Genomic DNA, 21649 nt, shown 5'->3' with positions numbered 1-21649 from the left:
ATCTACCAAGCATAACCCCAAGACATTCTAGCAGTTGTGAAGACTTCATCGTGTAACCATTTTGTGCTTACTGTAGCGGAGTCTTTTCTGCTTTAAAATAGTACACTGATATATAAAAGAACGAAACCAAGAAAAGGTTTAGTACAATACTCGTATTTCCATACATCTCGAATTCCCATTGAAAACCGCTCGACATTGTCGAATTTGCCCCGACTTTGTGTATTAAGTACACTTTGTATAAGGATTGCCATTATTGAAAGATTAAATTACCGTCGTGACCCAGGACAAAAAATGGGGGAATTATCGAGTCTCGCCCTGTTCAACTAAAGTACATAATGCTTTATCAATATGCAATTATTGTTCAGGTTGAGAAAATTCAATAGTTAGACACTGGTCGTGTAGTCCCTACACCGTCACATTTATTTGACCTCAGATATGTTTTATCAATAAAACATTCATATACTCTGTTGACCAACATATATGGTATTTTAGTTTTTTAAGTACATGCACATATGTTTATTGTATTGCATGAACAACCAGAAAAAAACGCGTTGGGTCAAATAAATGCGCCAGACTTGTAATATAAAACGTGAGAGGCAAGCACTAACTATCTCAGGAAGTCATAACCATTTTGATCATATTAAGTTATTTTCCTTGTACTCTATAAAACTGAAGTACCTTCTTTTTTATCAACACAAGAACGTCAAGGATGTTTAAGATATTCTATACTTCGTATAAATTAAAATACTCCCGAATCAGCGTTTTTTTTGGTGTGCAAATCGGAGACTTTTTTTTACGGACAAAGGGGGACAACTGCAATTATAAAGCCAGAAAATTCACTTTGATGGTTCAAGGGAGCTAACTAATGTTTAAACTATTTTTGTAAGCGAAGTCAATTTGCTGACTCATAATGAGTTATCAAATGAGTCATTGCATTTAAAGAGCAGCAAAACATTGGATGACTGCAAGGATTAATCACGTTTTTAATAATTCTGTAAAGACTTTTTTATTCAATAAACTACAAATCAAACCAGAAATAAGTGTCATGACACTTGTATTAATGTTTTCTGTACACAGAATTACCTATCTAAGCAAATTATTTCTCACTTTTGCCATGACTTACTGCATGAATATTACAATTCTGGGTATTTATTTTGCCAAATTATTGTAAAAAAAACCAACAGAAAATTGTATTTTGAGAATTTCTCTGAAACGAATCCACTGATAACTCCTGTAAGTAAAATGTACATAACTATTGGAAGCTTATGAAATGGTGATATTTCCATCACAAATCCGTAAGTGCAGAGGTCCGTGTAGCAGAACTGAGATTTTATTTCTTATGCCAATTATGACAAACTAATGTATGCATTCAAGGCACCCCAGAGTAAGGACCATTAATGTGCTTAAATGTTAAAATGTTATAATTCGCCAAAATATGACCATTCAGTAATTTACTGAATTGTACTACAAAATTTCTAAGTTGAAAAGAGGCATTACTCCATAAATATAGCTTACACATATCATGATAAGCAAGTATTCCAAGTTTCAAAGCTTCATTAAAGATTTTGCATGACGAGCATAACAGTGCAACGTGACTTTCTTCAAAACAGTCGATCTAAAAATTGGAAGACCTAGTCATACTGCACGGATGTGCTAATTAATCACTTTCGGTTCCAGCAGGTCATGGGATATTATGGGATTTAATAACAAGAATCAGGTTTGTCTTGGACACAATTTTTCTTTGATAATTTCACATCATATAAATTATCCATTCAAACAACTCACATAAAAAAAGGATCTTGACAATCAAGATGAGAACCACATTATTTACAAATGGTTTTGTCTATGTACATGTTGTACAATGTTTAAGAGTCTATCATGTGAACATAGTCCACATAATATTACGATGATTTGATGACTGCTTTACTGAGGTAACAGTATATAATATATACAATAAAAGTCTATAAAAAATGGCGTGTTAAGATCAAGTTTCCGTCTGGTCTGTATCTTGTTGTATAAAAACTTGTTGTCCTGAGCCTTGTAACTGTTGGACTTGAAACACTCCCTGAAAAACAACAACAATGTTAGCTTAATACATAGAAGCAAGCAGATATCAATCATCTATTGTTTAAAAAATTGTTTAAGATTGTTCACTGTCCAAAGAATTCTAGATTTACACCAGCACTAAACATTGAACCAAAATATTTTTATGATTAAAGGGAGACAACTCGAATACATTTTAGAGACCATTTTCAATTTATTTCTTTTACATTCTTGTTTTTTTTATTTGCTTTCTGTTGTTAAAATTATGTGGTACACATTTTATATATTCATTTCAGAACAGAAAAGCTATATTTGTCTGACAAACTATAAATTTGAAACTGCATGTTAAAGTATTTGTAAAAATTTCAAGACACAGGTTTGCGTATTTTCTTGTAATGCAAAAAAACCTATCTCTCTTGCACTAAAAGTGAAACAAAACATATTTGCTTCAGTATAAGAAACAAGTATTTTCTTATCTGATTATTGAGAACCAACAAGTGATCAAAACAGAAATAGGAACTTTTGTGGACATTTCAACTAAAGTTCCTATTTCTGTGATTAAGGTTAGCATATGGTTTATCAGCCAAATACCAGGGTACAAAAACTTTTGCCTATATTCCAAACCATTACTAAACCAATTTTCCACAAGTAACTTCCAACTTCTCCAAATAGATCATTTATATCTGTGGTAGCAAGTGGAAAAGCTTATAGTTGGATGTATTTTCTGTGATCAAACCAAACAAAAATGAGCTCCATCTTCTCTCAAGGTAGACGAAATATGTTTTGTGACAATAACTGTGAATATACGGAGCAAATGTTTAATAGCCCAAACTTTAAAATATCAAAGTACCTGATTAGCAAACTGTACTTGATCCGACTGTGACACCACTGTCTGTGTTGGCTGTTGAGGCTGGGCAGCAGATGTCTGTATTATTATTGGCTGGTTACTGGTTTTACCTTGTAACTGCATTTGTATGGCTTGTAACTGTTGTGGTGTGAGCTGAATCTGAAATGCAAATTGATGAAAGTAACATAACAGTCTAGGCAATGTATGTTAAACTTTTACACAATGTATCTGCAGATGACACGTGATTAAAAAGTCTGTGAAATTAGGGTTTAAAAATTGTTGTCATTTGAGCAACCAATTCAAGAAACTTTGGTTGTCTGAAGTAAAAACTGGTTGCCCAAATATTTTCATCAGAACATCTCCAAGCAATTATTGATCAAATCTGCAAACTTATCTTAAGTGAGAAACAGTCATAAATGTATGCAAACTAATTGTATTTGATATCCTTGCATTTTATCACTATTTGTTGAAATTTTGATGAATACTTTCTGCAAATTTTTACTTGTCCATTGGGCAAGTAAACTTTTAAAAATTGATTGTCCGAACCAAAAAATGGTTGTCCCGGGCAATTGGACAACTGCTAATTTCGCAGACTGATTAAATAGTCAAAGGAATATTTGCTTGATTTCAATATAAATTAATATATTTAAATGTCCTTATAGATTAAATATACATGTTGATAGCACTTATTTCACGATTGAGGTTAGATAAATACTAGTATGTATGATTTAAAATCAATTTCTTTTACAAAAAGGAATTAAATTGTCCAAGTAACATTTCTTTAATATAAGAGCCCTATTAAAGACTATGTTTTAAAAGAATTTGAGCAAGTGTTAACCTTTACCTTGCTGAATTTCTTTAATGTGTGAATCCAACTTCTATTTACATGAATCCAACTTCTATTTACATGTATAGAACTGTCCATTATCAATTTGGGGATATCAAGACGAAAATTTCAAGTTAGTCATCCAATGGTATAGAGCCTGGTTTGACTGCTCAGATGTGCAGGCTGACCTGGCTCTATACTGGTGGCAAAGGCTGATCACTTTCCAATCAAGCAGGGTAAGGACTAATTACCTTCACTTTTAATCATAGAAATTACAGTAACATCTTGTAAAGACAATACTTACTGGTACGTTTTCTACTTGACCAGAGGGTGTGATAACCTGTTGGAACACTTGTGTTTGTGGCTGTTGTATCTGTTGAACCTGTAACATAATTCATCATGATTTATATACATAAAATGTCACTTTTTAACTTGGTGGAGGGAAACCTGAGATGCCCCTTTGAATATTATTTCAGACACAAGCAGGCACTGGGGTAGAACTACCAACCTTCCATAAGCTAGTTGTACAGTTTCCACACATGAAAGAATCAGAAGTACCTGTTGCGATTCAAACCCAATTGTGCAAAGAAGTCTTACAAAATTGCATCTCAATGCAGCCTGACTTTAACACTCAGCTGCTCATAACCAAGAATGACCAGTTCTACTGATATAGCACAAATCTGGGTTAAGGTGGAGGCATACAATCATTTTTGTTGTTGTTGAATTGTACATCACAGCAACATAGTTTTACTGATAGAGGAAGACCTCAGGAGCCCCTTTTGCATTATTTCAGGCACCAGAGTAGAATCACCTATGTTCCATAAGCTAGCTGGATAGCTCCTCAAATGAAAGAATCCACCACAGTCTCTGTCAGGAACTGTATCTACACCGGTGAGGGGCAAGTGGTTTTATGTCAACAACCTCAATCACGGAAGCATATGATTACACAATATTCAATAAAATGTACAAAATTTGTAATTACTTTGATGGTGTTAAGTATATAAAAGACAAGTGAACATTTACCTGACTTTGTTGAGTGACTTGTGCTTGTTGTTGTGCTTGTTGTTGTGGAGGCTGAATCGTGATAACCTGAGACTGTGCCTGTGTATAACAGATTATCAAAATTTAAACTTCATCTATTGATACTATTGCAGATTGCTTCACATAGCTGAAGATGTCTTTATTTGAAAGGAACAAATGAGCCGTGTCACGACAAAACCAACATAGTGCGTTTGCGACCAGCATGGATCCAGACAAGCCTGCGCATCTGCGCAGTCTGATCTGGATCCATGCTGTTCGCTTACCAACCCTATTACAAGTAGAGTAACTGATAGCGAACAGCATTGATCCTGATCAGACTGCGCGAAGCGCAGGCTGGTCTGGATCCATGCTGGTCGCAAACCCATTATGTTGGTTTTGTCATGACACGGCTCAAATGTCAATCTTCAGAAGCAAATCAAGCTATTCACATAGAATATATCCTCATCTTCATTATTATGTATTTTGAAAAGAATTCTTTATAAATATGCAAGTAATTAAGATTCAATAGAAAACAATCATTAATGAGAATCAATCTGTAATACGAATCAAAATAATCATTACATGTAATGATATAAATTAAATAAATCAATCAGTAATATGGATCAAAATAATCATTAATGAGATAAATTAATCTGTAATACTTACAGTAGGTGCAGCAGCCTGAGCCTGTTGGGCCACCTGGAATGGCTGCTGAAGTATCTGAGCACCTGAAAGGCAAACAAATTGTTTATCTATTTTATTTTGGGTTTCAAATTTTCACAGTGTCTTAAAATTTCCAATTCTGTTCAATTCATTTGCCATTTGCTTTGTTTGCTTTGGTCAATGACTATTACCTGGCTTGGTAGAAACAATTATCCCTCTTGACTGTATTTCAAGTTATTGAAGTATATCCTGGTAAAAACATTTTGGAATTGGAAGTGTTCCATCATGAAAGAATATCTTAAGTGTAATAATTCTGTTTTAAGTAAATATTAAACATGTTTTTTGTCAACCAACAGATTTCCCTGAAACTTTCTTATCATACTGCGTAATTGGTGAGTAAACGTGTTTGTCCAATTTTCATTTTTTTATGGTTTTATATCATAAATATAATGCTCAAATGAAGATTTATCCATAATGTAAGTTCCAAAAAGCATTATTTACCAAATTTACATTTCATGTTAATAAAGGGAGGTAATTAGAAATTCATTTTGTATAAAGTCTAAGAATAAAATAAATGCATATATTTTAATGATTACATATAATGTGACAAATATTTGCAGTACATATTTTACATATTCTTTGATGTTTGAAGATTGTTTTAGAAGCATAATTATATATATATATTAAAGTTCAGTTAAGAGTGGTAACAACCTCAATTACAATACAGGATCATATACAACTAAAAAAGTTAAAGTTTAAGTACTTAACAACATAAATTATCAAGTAAATGTTTAAGTACTTAACAACATAAATTATCAAGTAAATGTTTAAGTACTTAACAACATAAATTATCAAGTAAATGTTTAAGTACTTAACTACATAAATTATAAAGTAAATGTTTAAGTACTTAACAACATAAATTATCAAGTAAATGTTTAAGTACTTAACAACATAAATTATCAAGTTTTACAAATGAATCATTTGATTCCACCATCTCTAAGTCAGATAATCACCTGGAATTTGTATCCCTCCGACAGCTTGTGTTGCTTGCGGTATCTGTGCCGTGGTTTGTACCTGGGTAACTGCCTGAGCGGTGGCCTGTTGTTGTTGTTGCTGCTGCTGCTGCTGTTGTTGTGCCAGTTGTAGATAGTACTGGATCTGATCAGGTACCACGGAGGTTCGAACTTCATCCTTTAAAATTAAAGTTAACATTTTTCTTTAAAGTGGATTGGTCTATAATGTTTACATTTCAAATATTGATATCAAGGAAATGTATCATTTGGATATTCTTAAAAAATATTCTTTGAAAGAAATAACTTATTTCAGTTCTAAATGATTTTGTATTAACATTTATATGATGAATAATGAACATGTATCTCACAATTGCCAACAACATCAATATATAATTATTTCTTGATTTTTTGTTATGTTAACGTATTTCCGTAATTACTAATTGTACAACAGATCTTCAATTATTGACTTTCTCACAGAAAACAAAATCTTGATACATGTATTTATTTAACTGATACTTTGTTCAACTTAGCAATGAGTGTAAATTAACTAACATTACAAACAAAATAACACTGACCTTTTGAAAAATTTGAAGAATTAAATAAAAGCCATTCAATAACAATTTACTTTAAGAAAATCATGTAATTAATTTTATTTGCAAAGTTAACATTTGCATTCCTTTCTTTTGGTTGTCATTAATTCAGTAATGACCTGGAACAAATCTGTCTAATAGGATACCTGTCTTTTTGCTGGTTTTATGTCTTCTCTTGGAACAATATCAATGAGGAAATCGAACTGGTCAAATTTTGTGATTGCCATGGCTATGTCATTTCTCTGTAAAGAAGTTTCAAACAAGTAAAATTATCATCATAAATAAATATTAAGAACATGGATCAATTGGTTGGCTATATGTTATGATACATTGTTGAAGTTCAATACTGAATCCTATTGGACAAGTGCTAAGTTGACAAACTTATATTGTACAAGGCTCTTGGAAATGAGGCTGAATTGATAATACTTGATCCAATGTTGATTTCTATTGAAACATCATGTGGTTCAAATGCTGACATTTCATTGGTTATATTTTATAAGGTGTTAAGGAAACTATAATATGACTCCAGTCAAGTTAAGGCCGTACCTAAGGAACCTAGAACACTTATGTACTTTTACAATATAGTCTTATCCTCACATCAATATTTATTGGCTTGAAAATAGCATTATGATCAAGATGTCAGTCAAAACTTAGGGAAGTTTACAGCTTATTACCTTACCTGCTTAATATCTTAAATGGACTCAACAAACTTTCAATCAGGACATAACTATCATTTTTTGGATAATTTTTAAAATACCCAGTAACTACTGAATGAATAGTGAACAGTGCAGATTAGTATCAGATGGCATGGAAGTGCAATAATATTAGTAAAACACATAATGTTAAAGCAAATATCTTCCTTGTTGAAAAGGAAGAAAAATAACTTCTCTATTATATTTCATGCAAACCATGTATTTAAACATTATAAATGGGCATTTTTTCACATGCAGGAGAGGAAATAACACAGTATTTTTTGCAAAAAAGAAGAAAAAAACTTAAAGAATATTATATCTTAACTGCATGATCTTAAAACAATTTTTCCTGGGGATGACACCTTTAAATTAAAGGGTCTCTGCTATAGAAGGAAAACAGCCCTGTATAAATGCAAATTCACTTTAACTAAGTACAGTTCCATGGCTAAGTCAATGTCCTCTTCTTTTTGCTTTTTTCATGAATACACTCCATGTAATTATTCACAAAGGTAAGTTTATAACATACTTGTAAAGTTCTTCGTTTGTTATCCTCTGTGTGGATCCAAGCTCTTAGTGACAATTCACTGATAAAAATCTCACATGCTTTTGAGAATAATACAGGTGCTTCTGCACTAATCATCTGAAAAAAAGTAAAGATAATTTTTTGCAAGGTGTATGGCATATTTGTGTTCTGTATCATACTCATTTTGTAACTGGCTATCTTTAAAAATTTATTTGCCACTTAAAGCACATACTTTTTAAGTTGGGTTGCTGGGTAAAAAGGTTCAATTTGAATTATTTTTTATTGTGCAGGGTTCACTCTGCCAAGGAATCTTATTTAAGTGCACCTTTTTCTATGCTTCTGAAAACAGTCTAAATTTTCTGGGTTTTCTTATGAACTTGTCGCCAATAACACTTTGCATTATAATAATTTCATTATACAAGTTGCTGACTGGATATACAACAGAAAAAGACTCTTGCTGATGTCAATATAAACCTTGGTTAGCAACAGGTAATATTTATCTCATTCAAGCAATATTCTCCCATATTGGTTTATCCCATCAGCAACTTGTATAAGTAATGGTAAAACAATCCCAGTGAAGAGAGATACAAAATTTCACACACTTTCAGCAGAATTGTAACGCTAAGTGTTATTTTATACTTATTTATGTATAGGATCAGAAGTTGATGTTGTTGTATTGCAATTCTTTACCCAGATATTATAGATAAACTCGAAAAAAAACATACCTTCACATCTTCATCAAGTTTCATAATCTTCTTTATTCTAGCTAATGGTAGCTCTTGTTGTCTAAAATGATCCTGTAACAGAAAATATGGTATATTACCATCACCTGTCTTCATTTTTGGGCGCATATTTCTTTCCATTTGCAAAAAAAAATATAAGAATTTTAAACAAGCTTTCAAATAGACAATAGATCAAATGACAATGGTTCTACAAATTTAGAGGGTAGAATGTTAACTTTGCAGAAATGTATTTGGGTAGAGTGTTAACTTTGAGGTATATCATTTTGATGACTAAATCCAATACAAAATGGAAACTAGGAAATAATCTAGGAAGTGTTTCATATATACTGACTCTATGTTTATTGTTTAAAAAGCATGAGTAAGACAAGCACACATGTAAGCTGATGGGACATAAACCAGAAGTCATCAAGAAAAGAATTAGACAGCTACTTATATAACTTACATAAAGCAATTATTAAATACAGACAAGCTATTACAAATACTTCACCACACATACAATGAACATGTATATAAAGTCTTGACAATTACTTCCTGGTTTTAATGAACTTATTTGAATAAGAATAATGTAATGACCAAGGAACTTAAAAAATCTAATTTTAGGAAGTACAATAAACAGATTTTTGTTAGGCAAGTTACTTATATCATTTTTTTACTTTGGCAGTCAATTCAAATTTTAAATGATTTCAATATCAAAATATACACAACAATTGAGCTACCAACAGTTATATTATATGGATGGCAAAGATTTATTATGATTGGTTCCAGCAGGTTTAAGGTTAAATGGATAAACTGTTAAAACTTACATTCTTGATATTACTAATATCACTGGAAACCTTCGGCCAAAAGTTCTGTAACATATTAGCAGCTTCAGTTGACACCCCAGCACCAGGAACACTTGTAGAAAATGGTGGATCGGACATTGTGAACAAGTTTCAACTGCCTTTCTGTATCTTGTAAAATAATATATTTACATCATTATTATGTGTAAACCAAAATCTTTGTTAATAACATAAAATGTACTGTGATACAAGCAAAAAAAATAATAAGAAGAAATTAAGACTTGATTAGTTATTTAAACCACAAAAATTGTTCCAAAATAGGTATTTAATACCTCTTAACGTGTATTAATCAATGATAAGGTTAAGGCAACAAACTGCTTATTCAAAGGATCATCAGTGTTTTTTTTCTTTATATAACTACTACCCTAAAACAGTACCATTCCCAATAGAAAATAGACATTAAAATTCCCAATTTCCAATGTTAAATTCCCAAAATGGCTGTTCAAAATGCCCAAAAGGCCAAGTGATTTTTCTAAAATTATTTAAATCCGACATAATCATTTAAATCACCACTCAATAGTTCTATTTTGACAGTAGAAGCTGTTAGCTATCTTTATTCATGATGTCTAATCTCATTTGTAGCTGAAAAAAATGCATTAAAAAAAATTCCCAATTTTAGTCAAAATAACGCATTTTTTTCCCAATCACTCTGGTACCGGCACCATTCCCAAAGTAGAGAAAAAAACGCTGATCATATGGACAGATTGACCTAACTCTTTGTAATTAATATTTATTATAAATTTGGGCCTTCATATTCTCATTTCAACTTAATAGAACATTTTCTTATATTTAATATTTCATCATCTCTGATTTCAATCACTAATAAGATAAAGGAAAGAAATTGCAATAATTCTTAAAAATAAATTAAACATATATACCATTGAGCATAGCTAATCAGAATCACCTTATATGAATTGATAATATCCTATACAGTTTGTTATTTCAGCTTTAGCATTCACTGTTTATATTTCAGGAACATAATCTAATATACTTGATAAAAATTTATTTCATTTAATAAGCCTTCATATAAAAGTTTAGATGGGACAAAAAATACCTGGGACAAGAAATACAAGTGTTTTTTTTTTTGTCCCAGGTTTATGCAACTTGCAAAACTTGTCATTCTATTATACTTCCTGATCACTTTGTTTCCTTTTATTTACTGAAACTGTAATATTCTCTCTTTACAAATGAAACATGTATTTATTTTTTTGTTAAAAAGTTGAAGAAAACTTGAATAAACAAGTCTGTGAATTATCATATAAAATGGACAATCGCCTTGTATGATTTTAATTTATTAACTGATTAAGGTTTTTAAAATTTATTTTCATTACAACTTACTGAAATAATTGTATTGGTTAACTGTTTAATCATAATTTGTTTTGCTTATGTTAAAACAAAGGTCTGTGTCCGTGACGTCATGAAACGGCTGAAGAAGGAAATAAAATGTCTGGGCATTTTTTTATTTTTTTTTTGAAATTACATGTGATGGAGTAACTTTTACTACAATGTTTATGTTCGTTTCACGTGAAATTAGAACAAGACAGACGAATGGCTAAAACTTTAGTAACGGACCAATAAATTGGTCAGGAATTGACGCCCAATCATCTCAATCAGTCAGCAAATCCCCGCCAATGAAATTTCAGCTCAACCCATGCCATTCAGTGGGTGAATGAACCAGAGGGTTAATATAGTAAATAGAAAAACAAAATAATTAAGGGACAGATAAACTCACGTGAAAAAGTATCTCATAATTACCTTTAACCAATTTGAACAACAGCCCGTCTTGTGTTAATAATGGCGGCTTTTGTCAAGATCTTCTCTAAATATTATTTTTAACGCATGCGCATTTCATCAATACTGTGTTAGCTTCCGGGCAAAATTATTTTTCCAAATAAAAAATAAAGGCGAAGATTAAGCAATGCAGGTAATGATTGTGTATAGTTTTATTTCTAAATAATATAAGTCAACCAAGTATTCAAAACACAGAATTTGTAGGTCCTTACATGACTTAGGAAGCCTGTTTTGAATTTTATCATTTCGGACTTCTATCAATTCGTACCAATGCAGCCTAACTGTTTCTATCTTATATTTCGTCAAACCCTTGCTTAGAGACATTAAAGGGACTAAATAGAGTTTTTTTTGACATGATGGAACTGAAAATATTTTTTTCTAGATAAATGTACCATGTGATATAGGTCATTAGAGCAATAACTTGCTTGCCAAATTTCAGATCATTTGCTTGCTTGCGTGCTTTTTCCAAAGGCAGTGGCTAGCCGTAAGGGCCTGTATTGCAAGCCAAAAGTTCTAGCCCTATGTAAGTTATGTACAACTGGCCTATATGCACTGTTGAGGCTAGCTGTATGTCAATTTTACAATAAATAACCAAAGACAATAATGAATTTGCAAACTTGTGTTTCTAAACGAAGATATTATTGAATATCATGAAACAATTTCAGTATAGATAGATTAATTTTTGGCTTTTGATGATGGGAAGTTTTTTTCTCTCTGAAAATCACAATTTTTTTTTTAAGTCTGTGCGAAAATACTAAGAGAAATGAACTTCAGTTTCAAAATGTTTTAAAACGTTACTAAATCATTTCTATGGATTCTATGGACAATTGATAGAGATGTTATTCATTTGTAATAAATTTTTTATCTTGTCAGACATAACTGTTATGCAATGAAAAATGGTAAAGTAAGTGGCAGAAAAAGCGAAAAAAAGAAAACACTTGCAATTTCAATTTCCGTAATATAACATATACCAGCAAGTTGATCCTGATTCTCAACTAAATATTGTACATGGTTACTTTACCAAAGATAAATAAAGGTGATGCAAAATAATGCTTTATGTTTCAGAAGGAAGAGAAGCAATTGGAATTGTCCCTAGAGTCAATGATTCAGAGAGTGAGTGAGTTGAAGAATTCTATTGGTGCACTCATCTTCAAGCTTGAACACGAGTATGAGACTCTCAATTGGTATGTTAATCATAATAATCGATTGATTATTTCACCTTAAACCTTGGTTTGGGGTACTGGTATATTATATTCTTGCAGTGAAAGTGGTGATGATCTTTTTGCTACAATATTGTATTGAGAATTAAGTGATTCTGGCATTACAAGATACTTACAAATAAGTCCCCATCCTATATACATGTAAGTGATAATCATGAGGTTTTGTTTTTAATTTTCCAAAGACATATAAGTGTAAATTGATAATCTTGCATTAAAGATATAAGGGGGGCGTCCTTGGCCAAGTAGTTAAGGTCGTTGACTTCAAACCACTTGACCCTCACCGCCGTGGGTTCGAATCCGACAGGGACTTTTGATTCTTTCATGTGAGGAAGCTATCCAGCTAGCTTGCGGAACGTCGGTGGTTCTATTCAGGTGCCCGTTCGTGCCTGAAATAATGCACAGAAGGGCACCTGAGGTCTTCCTCCACCAGTAAAGCTGCAACGTCGCCGAATGACCTATTCTGTGTCGGTGTGACGTAAAACCCAAACAAACAAACAAAGATATAAGGAGATTGAGCTGAAAATTTCAAACCCACTTTTTTTGTTCAGATATTTTCTGATTTTCATTCCATACAAAAATGTACCTGTTAGAAATTTTATTCATATCATTTACAACTTTCAGGCCATCTCTACTGGATAACTTTGCTCTGTTATCAGGACAGTTAAACTCCCTGTCCCGAGTGTTGAAGAGTGATAAAATGCCGTCCCTAAAGAGCCAGTTGATACTTCCTATAGAACTCAGTCCTGAACCATGTGAAAATCTTGGGGTAACTATAAAACACATTAATGAATAATAACATTTTCTATTATATAACTGTTATAACAATAGAAATATTTTGATTGAAAACTAATGTCAGAATTCTTTGGTATTTGACATTGTAATTAAATATTAAGTGGTATTTTGAAATTGTAATTAGGAAAATGTGAGTTATTTGGTATATTGACATTACTATTAGAAATTTTAGAGTTATAACTTATTTGGTATATTTACCATGTTTACATTCTGATAAAAATAATTTATTTATTTGGTACATTGACTTTACAATTGTAAAAATGTGAGTTATTTGGTATATTGACTCTACTATTAGAAATAAGTGAGTTTTTAGCTCACCTGTCACAAAGTGACAGGGTGAGCTTTTGTGATCGCTTTTCGTCCGGCGTCCGTCCGTAAACTTTTACTTTAAATGACATCTCCTCATAAACCACTAAGCCAATTTCATCCAAACTTCACAGGAATGTTCCTTTGGTGGTCACCTTTAAAAATTGTTCAAAGAATTTAATTCCATGCAGAACTCTGGTTGCCATGGCAACCGAAAGAAAAAACTTTAAATATCTTCTTTTAAAAAACCCAATGAGCTGGAGCTTAGATATTTGGCATGAAACATCTTCTAGTAAGTGTCTACCAAGTTTGTTCAAATAAAAGCCCTGGGGTCATAATTGGCCCCGCCCCAGGGGGTCATTGATTTTCCCTATATACATATAGTAAAAACTTAAAAATTCTTCTTTTAAAGAACCCATAGAGCTAGAGCTAAGATATTTAGCATGAAACATCATCTAGTATGTGTCTACCAAGTTTGTTCAAATAAAAGCCCTCGGGTCAAAATTGGCCCCGCCCCGGGGGTCAATGATTTTCCTTATATGCATATAGTAAAAACTTAAAAAATCTTCTTTTAAAGAACCCATAGAGCTAGAGCTAAGATATTTGGCATGAAACATCTTCTTATAAGTGTCTACCAATTTTGTCAAATAAAAGCCCTGGGGTCAAAATTGGCCCCGCCCCAGGGGGTCATTGATTTTCCCTATATGCATATAGTAAAAACTTAAAAAATCTTCTTTTAAAGAACCCATAGAGCTAAGGCTAAGATATTTAGCATGAAACATCTTCTAATGGGTGTCTACAAAGTTTGTTCAAATAAAAGCCCTGGGGTCAAAATTGGCCCCACCCCAGGGGGTCATTGATTTTCCCTGTATGCATATAGTAAAAACTTTAAAAAATCTTCTTTTAAAGAACCCATAGAGCTAGAGCTAAGATATTTAGCATCAAACATGTTCTAATAGGTGTCTACCAAGTTTGTTCAAATAAAAGCCCTTGGGTCAAAATTGGCCCGCCCCGGGGGTCATTGATTTTCCCTATATGTGTATAGCAAAAACTTAAAAAATCTTCTTTGAAAAAACCCAAATAGGTAGAGTTTAGATAATAAGCATGAAACATCTTTTAGTGAGTGTCTACAAAGTTTGTTCAAATAAAAGCCCTTGGGTTAAAATTGGCCCTGCCAAAGGGGGGGGGGGGGCGGAGGTCATTGTTTTTCATTATAGTGTGTAGTAAAAACTTAACATCATGAAACATCTTCTAATGAGTGTCTACCAAGTTTGTTAAAATAAAAGCCCTGGGGTTTAAACTAGCCCTGCTCCAGGGGCCTAAATACAGGTGAGCGACCTCAGGGCCATCATGGCCCTCTTGTTATTTATATTGACATTCTTTTTTAAAAATAAAAAATTGGTATATTGACAGTAAGATTAGGAATGATTTAATTATTGGATATTATATAAATGTAAATGAAATTATTGACATTCCTGTTAGAAATTAGGAAGTTATTTGGGATATTTACATTACAAGTGGAAAGTAATCTGTTATTTGGTTTATTGTTGTTCCACTCTGACATTAGCAAGTTATTTGGTATATTGACATTCTTTATTATATGTTTCCATAGAAATTGACAGAGGGACGAGTGATGATGTTTAATCATGAAATTGCCCCCAATTACTTGAGAACAAAACTGGAACCAGATGTGGAGGAGAAGACTCAACAACTTACAAACAAGGCCCAGCAGGTGACCCAAGATTTAGCTACAGTAAGTTAACATTGTCATTTCCTGTTTTATTTGTCTTATTCTATGTTCATCTTTCAATCCTAGCATTGACTTGTTGTCACATTGGAACTATGTATCATTTGATATGTAAGTGGCATATTATCTTGTCTTTTCCACCAGTATAGAGCCTAGCTTGTTTGCACATCTTTGCAGTCTTGCGAGAATTAAATTGATTTAAAAACTTCCTGTTGGCTCAGTGTTTGTTTTATAATTATTTTTGAATACTTCATATTTTATAGCTCTTAATTGAATGCATGACAAGTTCATTCTTAAATATATTCAACAGGATGAGGAAATTTGAGGCCACTTTTTTGTTGGTTTGAGCACAATATTTTGACAATGCCACTTTAACACTACATTGTACAATGTATTTAAAATTAACATGTTTATATTACAAATCCACTTGCATAAGAGCACTTTGAGTGGTTAAGGTATCTGACAGCAAATCATTTGCACCTCTCCTCTATGAATTTAAATATGTAAGGGAGCTGTCCATCTAGCTAATGGAAAGTCTGTGGATTTACTCAGGTGCTTGTTTGTGTTTGAAATAATGCACCATAACCCAAGTCTTTCTCCATGAGTTAAGATAAAAAGCCACTGCTTCTGTGCATTATCGGGCACAAACCTGCACAAGAGTAGAACCACCAACATTCTGTAAGCTAGTTGGATAACTTCCTCACTGTCGGGATTCAAACCCACAACAGTTATGGGCAAGTGGTTTGCACCCTATGACAGTCACAGCCTTATATAATCATTACTCAGACAGGTTTTATTTTATCCAAGACTTGAATAGATTATTCTTAGCAAAGATGAATATATAAGTACAGTCGAAACTTCGTTCGCTCGAACTCGGAGGGCCCGTGAAAATTTGTTCGAGAGATCGGTAGTTCGAGCCAACCGAGGTTGAAAAATAAGATCGTACATAGAGGCATATACCTGTTTGAATGTTACCTTTTGTTTTTATCCATCTGTATTGTTGTTACATTGTAACAATGATCTATGAATTCAATAAAAATAATACATACTTCTTTATCTTATTTTGTTATACACAATATAATACAGAGTTTACATTTATCGTGAATCACAATCTAAAAATAGCACAGGCAAGTCTGTTCATTTATCATGGATCACAATCTAAAAATAGCACACACAAGTATCAATCTATTAATAGAGCAAGATTTTATAGCACATGTCAATACACAATTATCGGGAAAAGTCATTTAAAAGTTCTTAATATTTCACAAGCTTTCATAGCTTCCCCAGTTCATCATCTTCTTCCGTTTCTGTTGGATCACTTTCGGTTGAGTTCCGTGCCGAAACTAAGTCCTCAATAATGTCTCTATCACATGTTTCAGCACATCTCACTCATTTCTTTTAATATCATTAATTACCATTAATATGCGTTTTGTTTGCATCTTAAATAAAAACGGTCGGTAAACAAAACAAACAAATCGATGAGCGAATATCACCTGTCTTTTTGTATAATTCAACCTTAATTGCCTTTATCACAAGGTGTTAAAAACACGAGACGCCGACTGTCACTAATTAGCGGATCGTTCACAGCTTTTGAAATTTTTTTGTGTTCGACCGAAAACGTGTGATTTTCACTATATTTCTATTGGAGGGACCGAACAACCTGTTCGAGAGTTCGAGCGATCAGTGTTCGAGCGATCCGAGGTAGAACAATATATGTTATATAGGGAATTCGCCGGGACCGGACGATGAGTTCGAGCGAAGGGAGGTGTTCGAGCGATCCGAGTTCGAGCGAACGAAGTTTAACTGTAGTACAATAATGTGGAGACTAGAAATGCCGAAATGATAAGTTGATATGGCTCACACCTAGCTGAGTTTAATAGTTTAATAAGATGAATTTCAGTTATATCAATATCAGAGTTATAAAATTTAGTAACCAACTCTATAGTATCAATATTCGATCTATGTTGATTTTATCCTGTGCATTGACCTGAAAAGTGTCTGCGACCAAAATAAATTGTTCATGCCACATTTTAGTAAGTATTGACTGTCATGACATTAGTGCAGTCTAATGTCGGAAGTCCCTAAAACTAGTAATGGACTGTTCCCAATTCAAAGCAGAGCAAACCCATTATACAAAATTGGTGAGGTTAGGTTTAAAAAAAATCCTTCTTTTATTTTTCAGAAACAATTGAACAATTTGAATAAAGTGACTAGTAATCTTCTAGATATCATAAACTCAACTAGAGAAGAGTGGGAGAATGATTCTAGTAAGTGTCTATTGCCATCTTAAAATAAAATATATGACTTTAGGACATAAATGCTTTCTTGTCCATCATCCATCCATCTTTCCTTTTGTCTTTTCATTACACTTACCATTTTCTCAAAAAACTAGAGCTGTCATCATTAGAGGCTATATCGATGTACCGTTGATATTTTTCTGTTGATCAATAATCGATATGCATTTGAAAAAATTGATTATTTTTAATAATTATTTAAATGCTTATAAATTATGAAAATTCACTAAAAACATATACAAAAGTAGGTGGCCACTGTTGTTTCATAATGGACACATTTCAAAGCAGTAATGACAAAATATAGTCAGAAAAAATGGTGCAAAGGTCGTTTAGAGATGGGACACAACATATTTGCATGTACAGAACATTTTTTTACTAAAATCATTTAAACAGGTGTGAAAATAGTTTAATGTACATGAAAATAAGAGTATTTATGGATATATGGTGTATCGCTGATATTTGCTAACCAATATCGATGTATTGTCAAAATGCTTTGCACTGAATCAATGACAGCTCTACAAAACACCTTTATTTATTGGCTGATATATGAGATACTTGATATGTTATTATCTGTAATGATCCAGGTTTCAGTTTGATTTGGTCAAGGTCATTTAGGCTAAAAATAGATTTTCCTGCTTATATAAAGTTAGTCCATTTATTTTGTTCAGAACCCATTTTAGAATTTAGATTGGCTGATTTTAGACACAAATCTGAATTCGATCAATGGTATAGCTCCTTACATAAATCTTTTATCTGTGTGCAGGTCACAAGAATAGTCAGCCACAAACATCTTCAGTTGCTGATAGAGACACGCTGGTCAGTGCTTCATTGCACGGGAAAAACTTGAAAACAAATCGAGGCCGACTATCAGAATCACCTCAAGCAGGAATGTCACAACAGAAAATGCAGAGTAAGTATTGCTTTTTACTCATTTAATGCTACAGCTAGTGTTTGTTTGGCAAGTGATTAATTTCATTGAGTTGCTCCTCACCTCTGATGGTTTAAATCCCTTGAGGGGCTTTTTGGATTCCTTCATGTGAGGAAGCTATCTAGCTAGCTTACGGAACATTGGTGGTTCTACTTAGGTGCCCACTCTTATCCTGAAATAATGCATGAAGGGGCACATGAGGTCTTCTGCTAACAGGAAAATAGCCATAAGTCCTTTACTCTGTTGGTGCGAGGTAACACTGCTGAAAGGTTGATTAGAATATCGTTTTCTCTTACAGACATTTTTCCATACCCTGTAATTAACTGTGACTGCAACAATGAATTGGTATTAAATAATTTAACTATCATGGATAAACATATGTATATACATGTTTGACATTTGAAATTTTGTAAAACTTTCTGTTATTTTTACCTGTTTACTTGTATTTTTACAGCTCTTATCTTAAAGTATGCAATAGTTATGAATTTTGTTTCTGAAAGTTACGATAGTTACTTATGATTATTTATAGCAATAATTGGATTAAAATATCAGTTATTTTGTTATAGTTCTGTATGTATCTGCTTGAAAATCCTAGATTCCAATTTACAAATTCAGGATCAGGGCCAATAAGTGATTTATTTGTGATTATCTTTGAAAGTATATACTGTAGAATTTATATTGCATGTTGTAATTGACGCCAATTTTTTTTATTTCATCATTTCAGATCCTACTATGGCTAAAGCTCAAAGTTCGATAAAAACGCAGATAAAAGTTGCAACATCTGGGCACCCTTACACACGACCTTGAAATGACCTTGAATCTTGCTGTGGAGTAATGATTGACTTCCTAGGTTATTGTCTAGCTTACCTGAGGGACATTTATCGGTGATGGAGATGTACATTTTGTCATTTTGGACACCTCAAAATACGATTTTCATCATTTTGCAGACATAATTAGACAGATGAAGAGATATATTTATATAATTTGTGGAAATTATTCGAGTGTTGTATCTTTATAGACCCGAATATATCTGGCTGTAAGGTGTTTCCAAGTTTTTTCATGCAATAAACAGTTCCCAGAGAGTTAAGTGTTCCTGTATGTGATGACAGCAAGTTTTAGATTCTTATTCTTGCATATTGTATATTGAATTGTTATTAAAAAAGACGGTGAGGGAAGTAATGTTATCCAAAGCATGCAACTCATTCCTAAAGGCGGTGGAAATAGCAACATTTCAAATAACTTGACTCATCTTATATGGCAGTTTAGCATGTCATTTTCCACCACTTGTTAAAACATTAAAAAATCTAGTATTTTATGAGAGAAAATATTTTATTTATTAGAGCTGTGAGCTGAAATTTATTGATCATACTGTTTTGCATCTGAGGGATACATTGTCTGTGTAAAATAAAGAATAGTTTCAAATTTATTGTTTTGCTTATAAGTTGTAATTATTTCGGAGGTTAGCTTTTGTGTTGACAATGTTTCTGTTGTCTGACGTTTTCAAAAATTTCTTTAAACAACATCTCTTCCTTAACCATTTGATGATTTTGACTAATCTTAAGATAGTCTAAGACCTCCATGGGGGCCTGTGTGTTTGTGTTAAGGTTTGTTTACCCTCGCTACTGTAATAAGTTACCATAATTATAAGCAAGATGACCACTACAATTTTAGTGTGCTGAAGTTATTTACAAATGTACATGTATCTTAAAAGTTTTATCAGTATTTGTGTTAATGTGCTTACCATATGCTCCCATGCCCTTGCTAAGAATTGTATACTAAAATTAAATTTATATGCTCTTAAAATTGGCCAAGATGTTTATAGAAGTACCTTTATAATGCCTAAATTTTGAAATTATAAGGGTGGACTTACTTATAGTATAAAACTTGTTGTGAAAAGCATGTCAGGAACATGTTTACCCTTTGTAGTTTTGATATACTGTATTTTAGTGAAATAAAGCAATATTGAAGTGATACAGACATACAGGGGCATATTAAATTAGTGTCAACGGCAGCGCGTTTTTATAAGTAAGTCATGCCTGTGAAAAATGATAAGTAGTGTCCCATGGACCACTACACTTCTGACATATCAGACTGGTGTTTCCGTTAGTTTTACTCCTGCGGGAAATTTCATCTGGCATTGGGAGTGCCAGATGAGTCGCTTGCTATACAATGGCATGCTTAGGATGACAATGAAGTTGTAATTTCATAGCTGTTTTGAGATAATAGTCATGGGTGTAATTACATAAATTTTCATTGTAAATTGTATAATTAAGGTAAAGAATGTAAAATATGATTGAATAAGGCAAGAAAAAATATCTGACATGTTTGTGGTTCGGATCGCAATTATATCCGTCTCTCGGGAACTCGCCCATGGACGAGTCCCCTTCCGATCCGAACAGCAACATATGACAGTTATTATTATTCCAGCCTCAGATTCCGAGAAAGTTTTTTTGAACTGTCTTTTGGGTATACTGTTTATACACTGACAGAGAGCGCTTTAGACCGGCACTACGGGTTTCGAACTGGCGACCGCGAATACAAGATTTGATGTACGGATTTAATTAAAAATAACAAGGATAGATGTCAGGACTATATGTGGGATGTAGCAAAATCTCAATTCTCTACTCCTCTAAATAAGCTTGAACTAAGGCTGATAGGTGCATTATAATGGTGTAATTTGATCCTGCGCACCCCGAACCTTGGGTTCATTGTAATGTAACTTCAGCATTATATTTTGTTACTGAGATTATTGTCGGGCTAAAAAAAAAAATT

The 21649-nt window shown here is 32.8% G+C and overlaps 2 protein-coding genes across 3 annotated transcripts; one reads left to right on the top strand and one right to left on the bottom strand.

Annotated features, from left to right (window-relative positions):
• Positions 1 to 1718: 1718 nt before the first annotated feature.
• On the bottom strand, positions 1719 to 11672 carry LOC132734779 (nuclear transcription factor Y subunit gamma-like). 2 transcript variants are annotated; one of them, XM_060721627.1, is made up of 11 exons: positions 11555 to 11672; positions 9764 to 9910; positions 8943 to 9014; positions 8221 to 8334; positions 7149 to 7244; positions 6413 to 6590; positions 5403 to 5464; positions 4740 to 4817; positions 4021 to 4098; positions 2894 to 3049; positions 1719 to 2065 (listed from the first exon to the last, which is right to left on the bottom strand). In XM_060721627.1, the coding sequence occupies exons 2-11, from the start codon at positions 9878 to 9880 to the stop codon at positions 1985 to 1987; spliced, it is 1032 nt and encodes a 343-aa protein (XP_060577610.1). In that variant the 5' UTR covers positions 9881 to 9910; positions 11555 to 11672; the 3' UTR covers positions 1719 to 1984. The 2 variants fall into 2 exon arrangements, with proteins under 2 accessions (XP_060577610.1, XP_060577609.1); XM_060721626.1 differs by lacking the exon at positions 11555 to 11672 and adding an exon at positions 10678 to 10702.
• LOC132734780 (mediator of RNA polymerase II transcription subunit 8-like) lies at positions 11559 to 20303 on the top strand. The gene is made up of 7 exons (XM_060721628.1): positions 11559 to 11723; positions 12656 to 12774; positions 13432 to 13576; positions 15521 to 15661; positions 17838 to 17922; positions 18713 to 18859; positions 19602 to 20303. The coding sequence occupies exons 1-7, from the start codon at positions 11718 to 11720 to the stop codon at positions 19682 to 19684; spliced, it is 726 nt and encodes a 241-aa protein (XP_060577611.1). The 5' UTR covers positions 11559 to 11717; the 3' UTR covers positions 19685 to 20303.
• Positions 20304 to 21649: the final 1346 nt, after the last annotated feature.

Source organism: Ruditapes philippinarum, unplaced genomic scaffold (genome assembly GCF_026571515.1).
Source record: "Ruditapes philippinarum isolate M1 unplaced genomic scaffold, ASM2657151v2 ctg748_1_1_1_1, whole genome shotgun sequence".
Taxonomy (NCBI): Eukaryota; Metazoa; Mollusca; class Bivalvia; order Venerida; family Veneridae; genus Ruditapes; species Ruditapes philippinarum.
The sequence above is the reverse complement of the archived record's forward strand: the minus strand, read 5'-3'. Positions and strand labels throughout refer to the sequence as shown.

What these genes read in the sequence shown, in the direction of transcription:
- LOC132734779 (XM_060721627.1), bottom strand. Translation starts at nt 9,880, where the DNA reads ATGTCCGATCCACCATTTTCTACAAGTGTTCCTGGTGCTGGGGTGTCA. An exon ending in TAAAACCAGCAAAAAGACAG is followed by an intron (nt 6,591 to 7,148) that starts GTATCCTATTAG and finishes TTAATTTTAAAG; the next exon opens with GATGAAGTTCGAACCTCCGT. An exon ending in GTCAAGTAGAAAACGTACCA is followed by an intron (nt 3,050 to 4,020) that starts GTAAGTATTGTC and finishes TTTGCATTTCAG; the next exon opens with ATTCAGCTCACACCACAACA.
- LOC132734780 (XM_060721628.1), top strand. An exon ending in AACCATGTGAAAATCTTGGG is followed by an intron (nt 13,577 to 15,520) that starts GTAACTATAAAA and finishes ATGTTTCCATAG; the next exon opens with AAATTGACAGAGGGACGAGT. An exon ending in AGAGTGGGAGAATGATTCTA is followed by an intron (nt 17,923 to 18,712) that starts GTAAGTGTCTAT and finishes ATCTGTGTGCAG; the next exon opens with GTCACAAGAATAGTCAGCCA.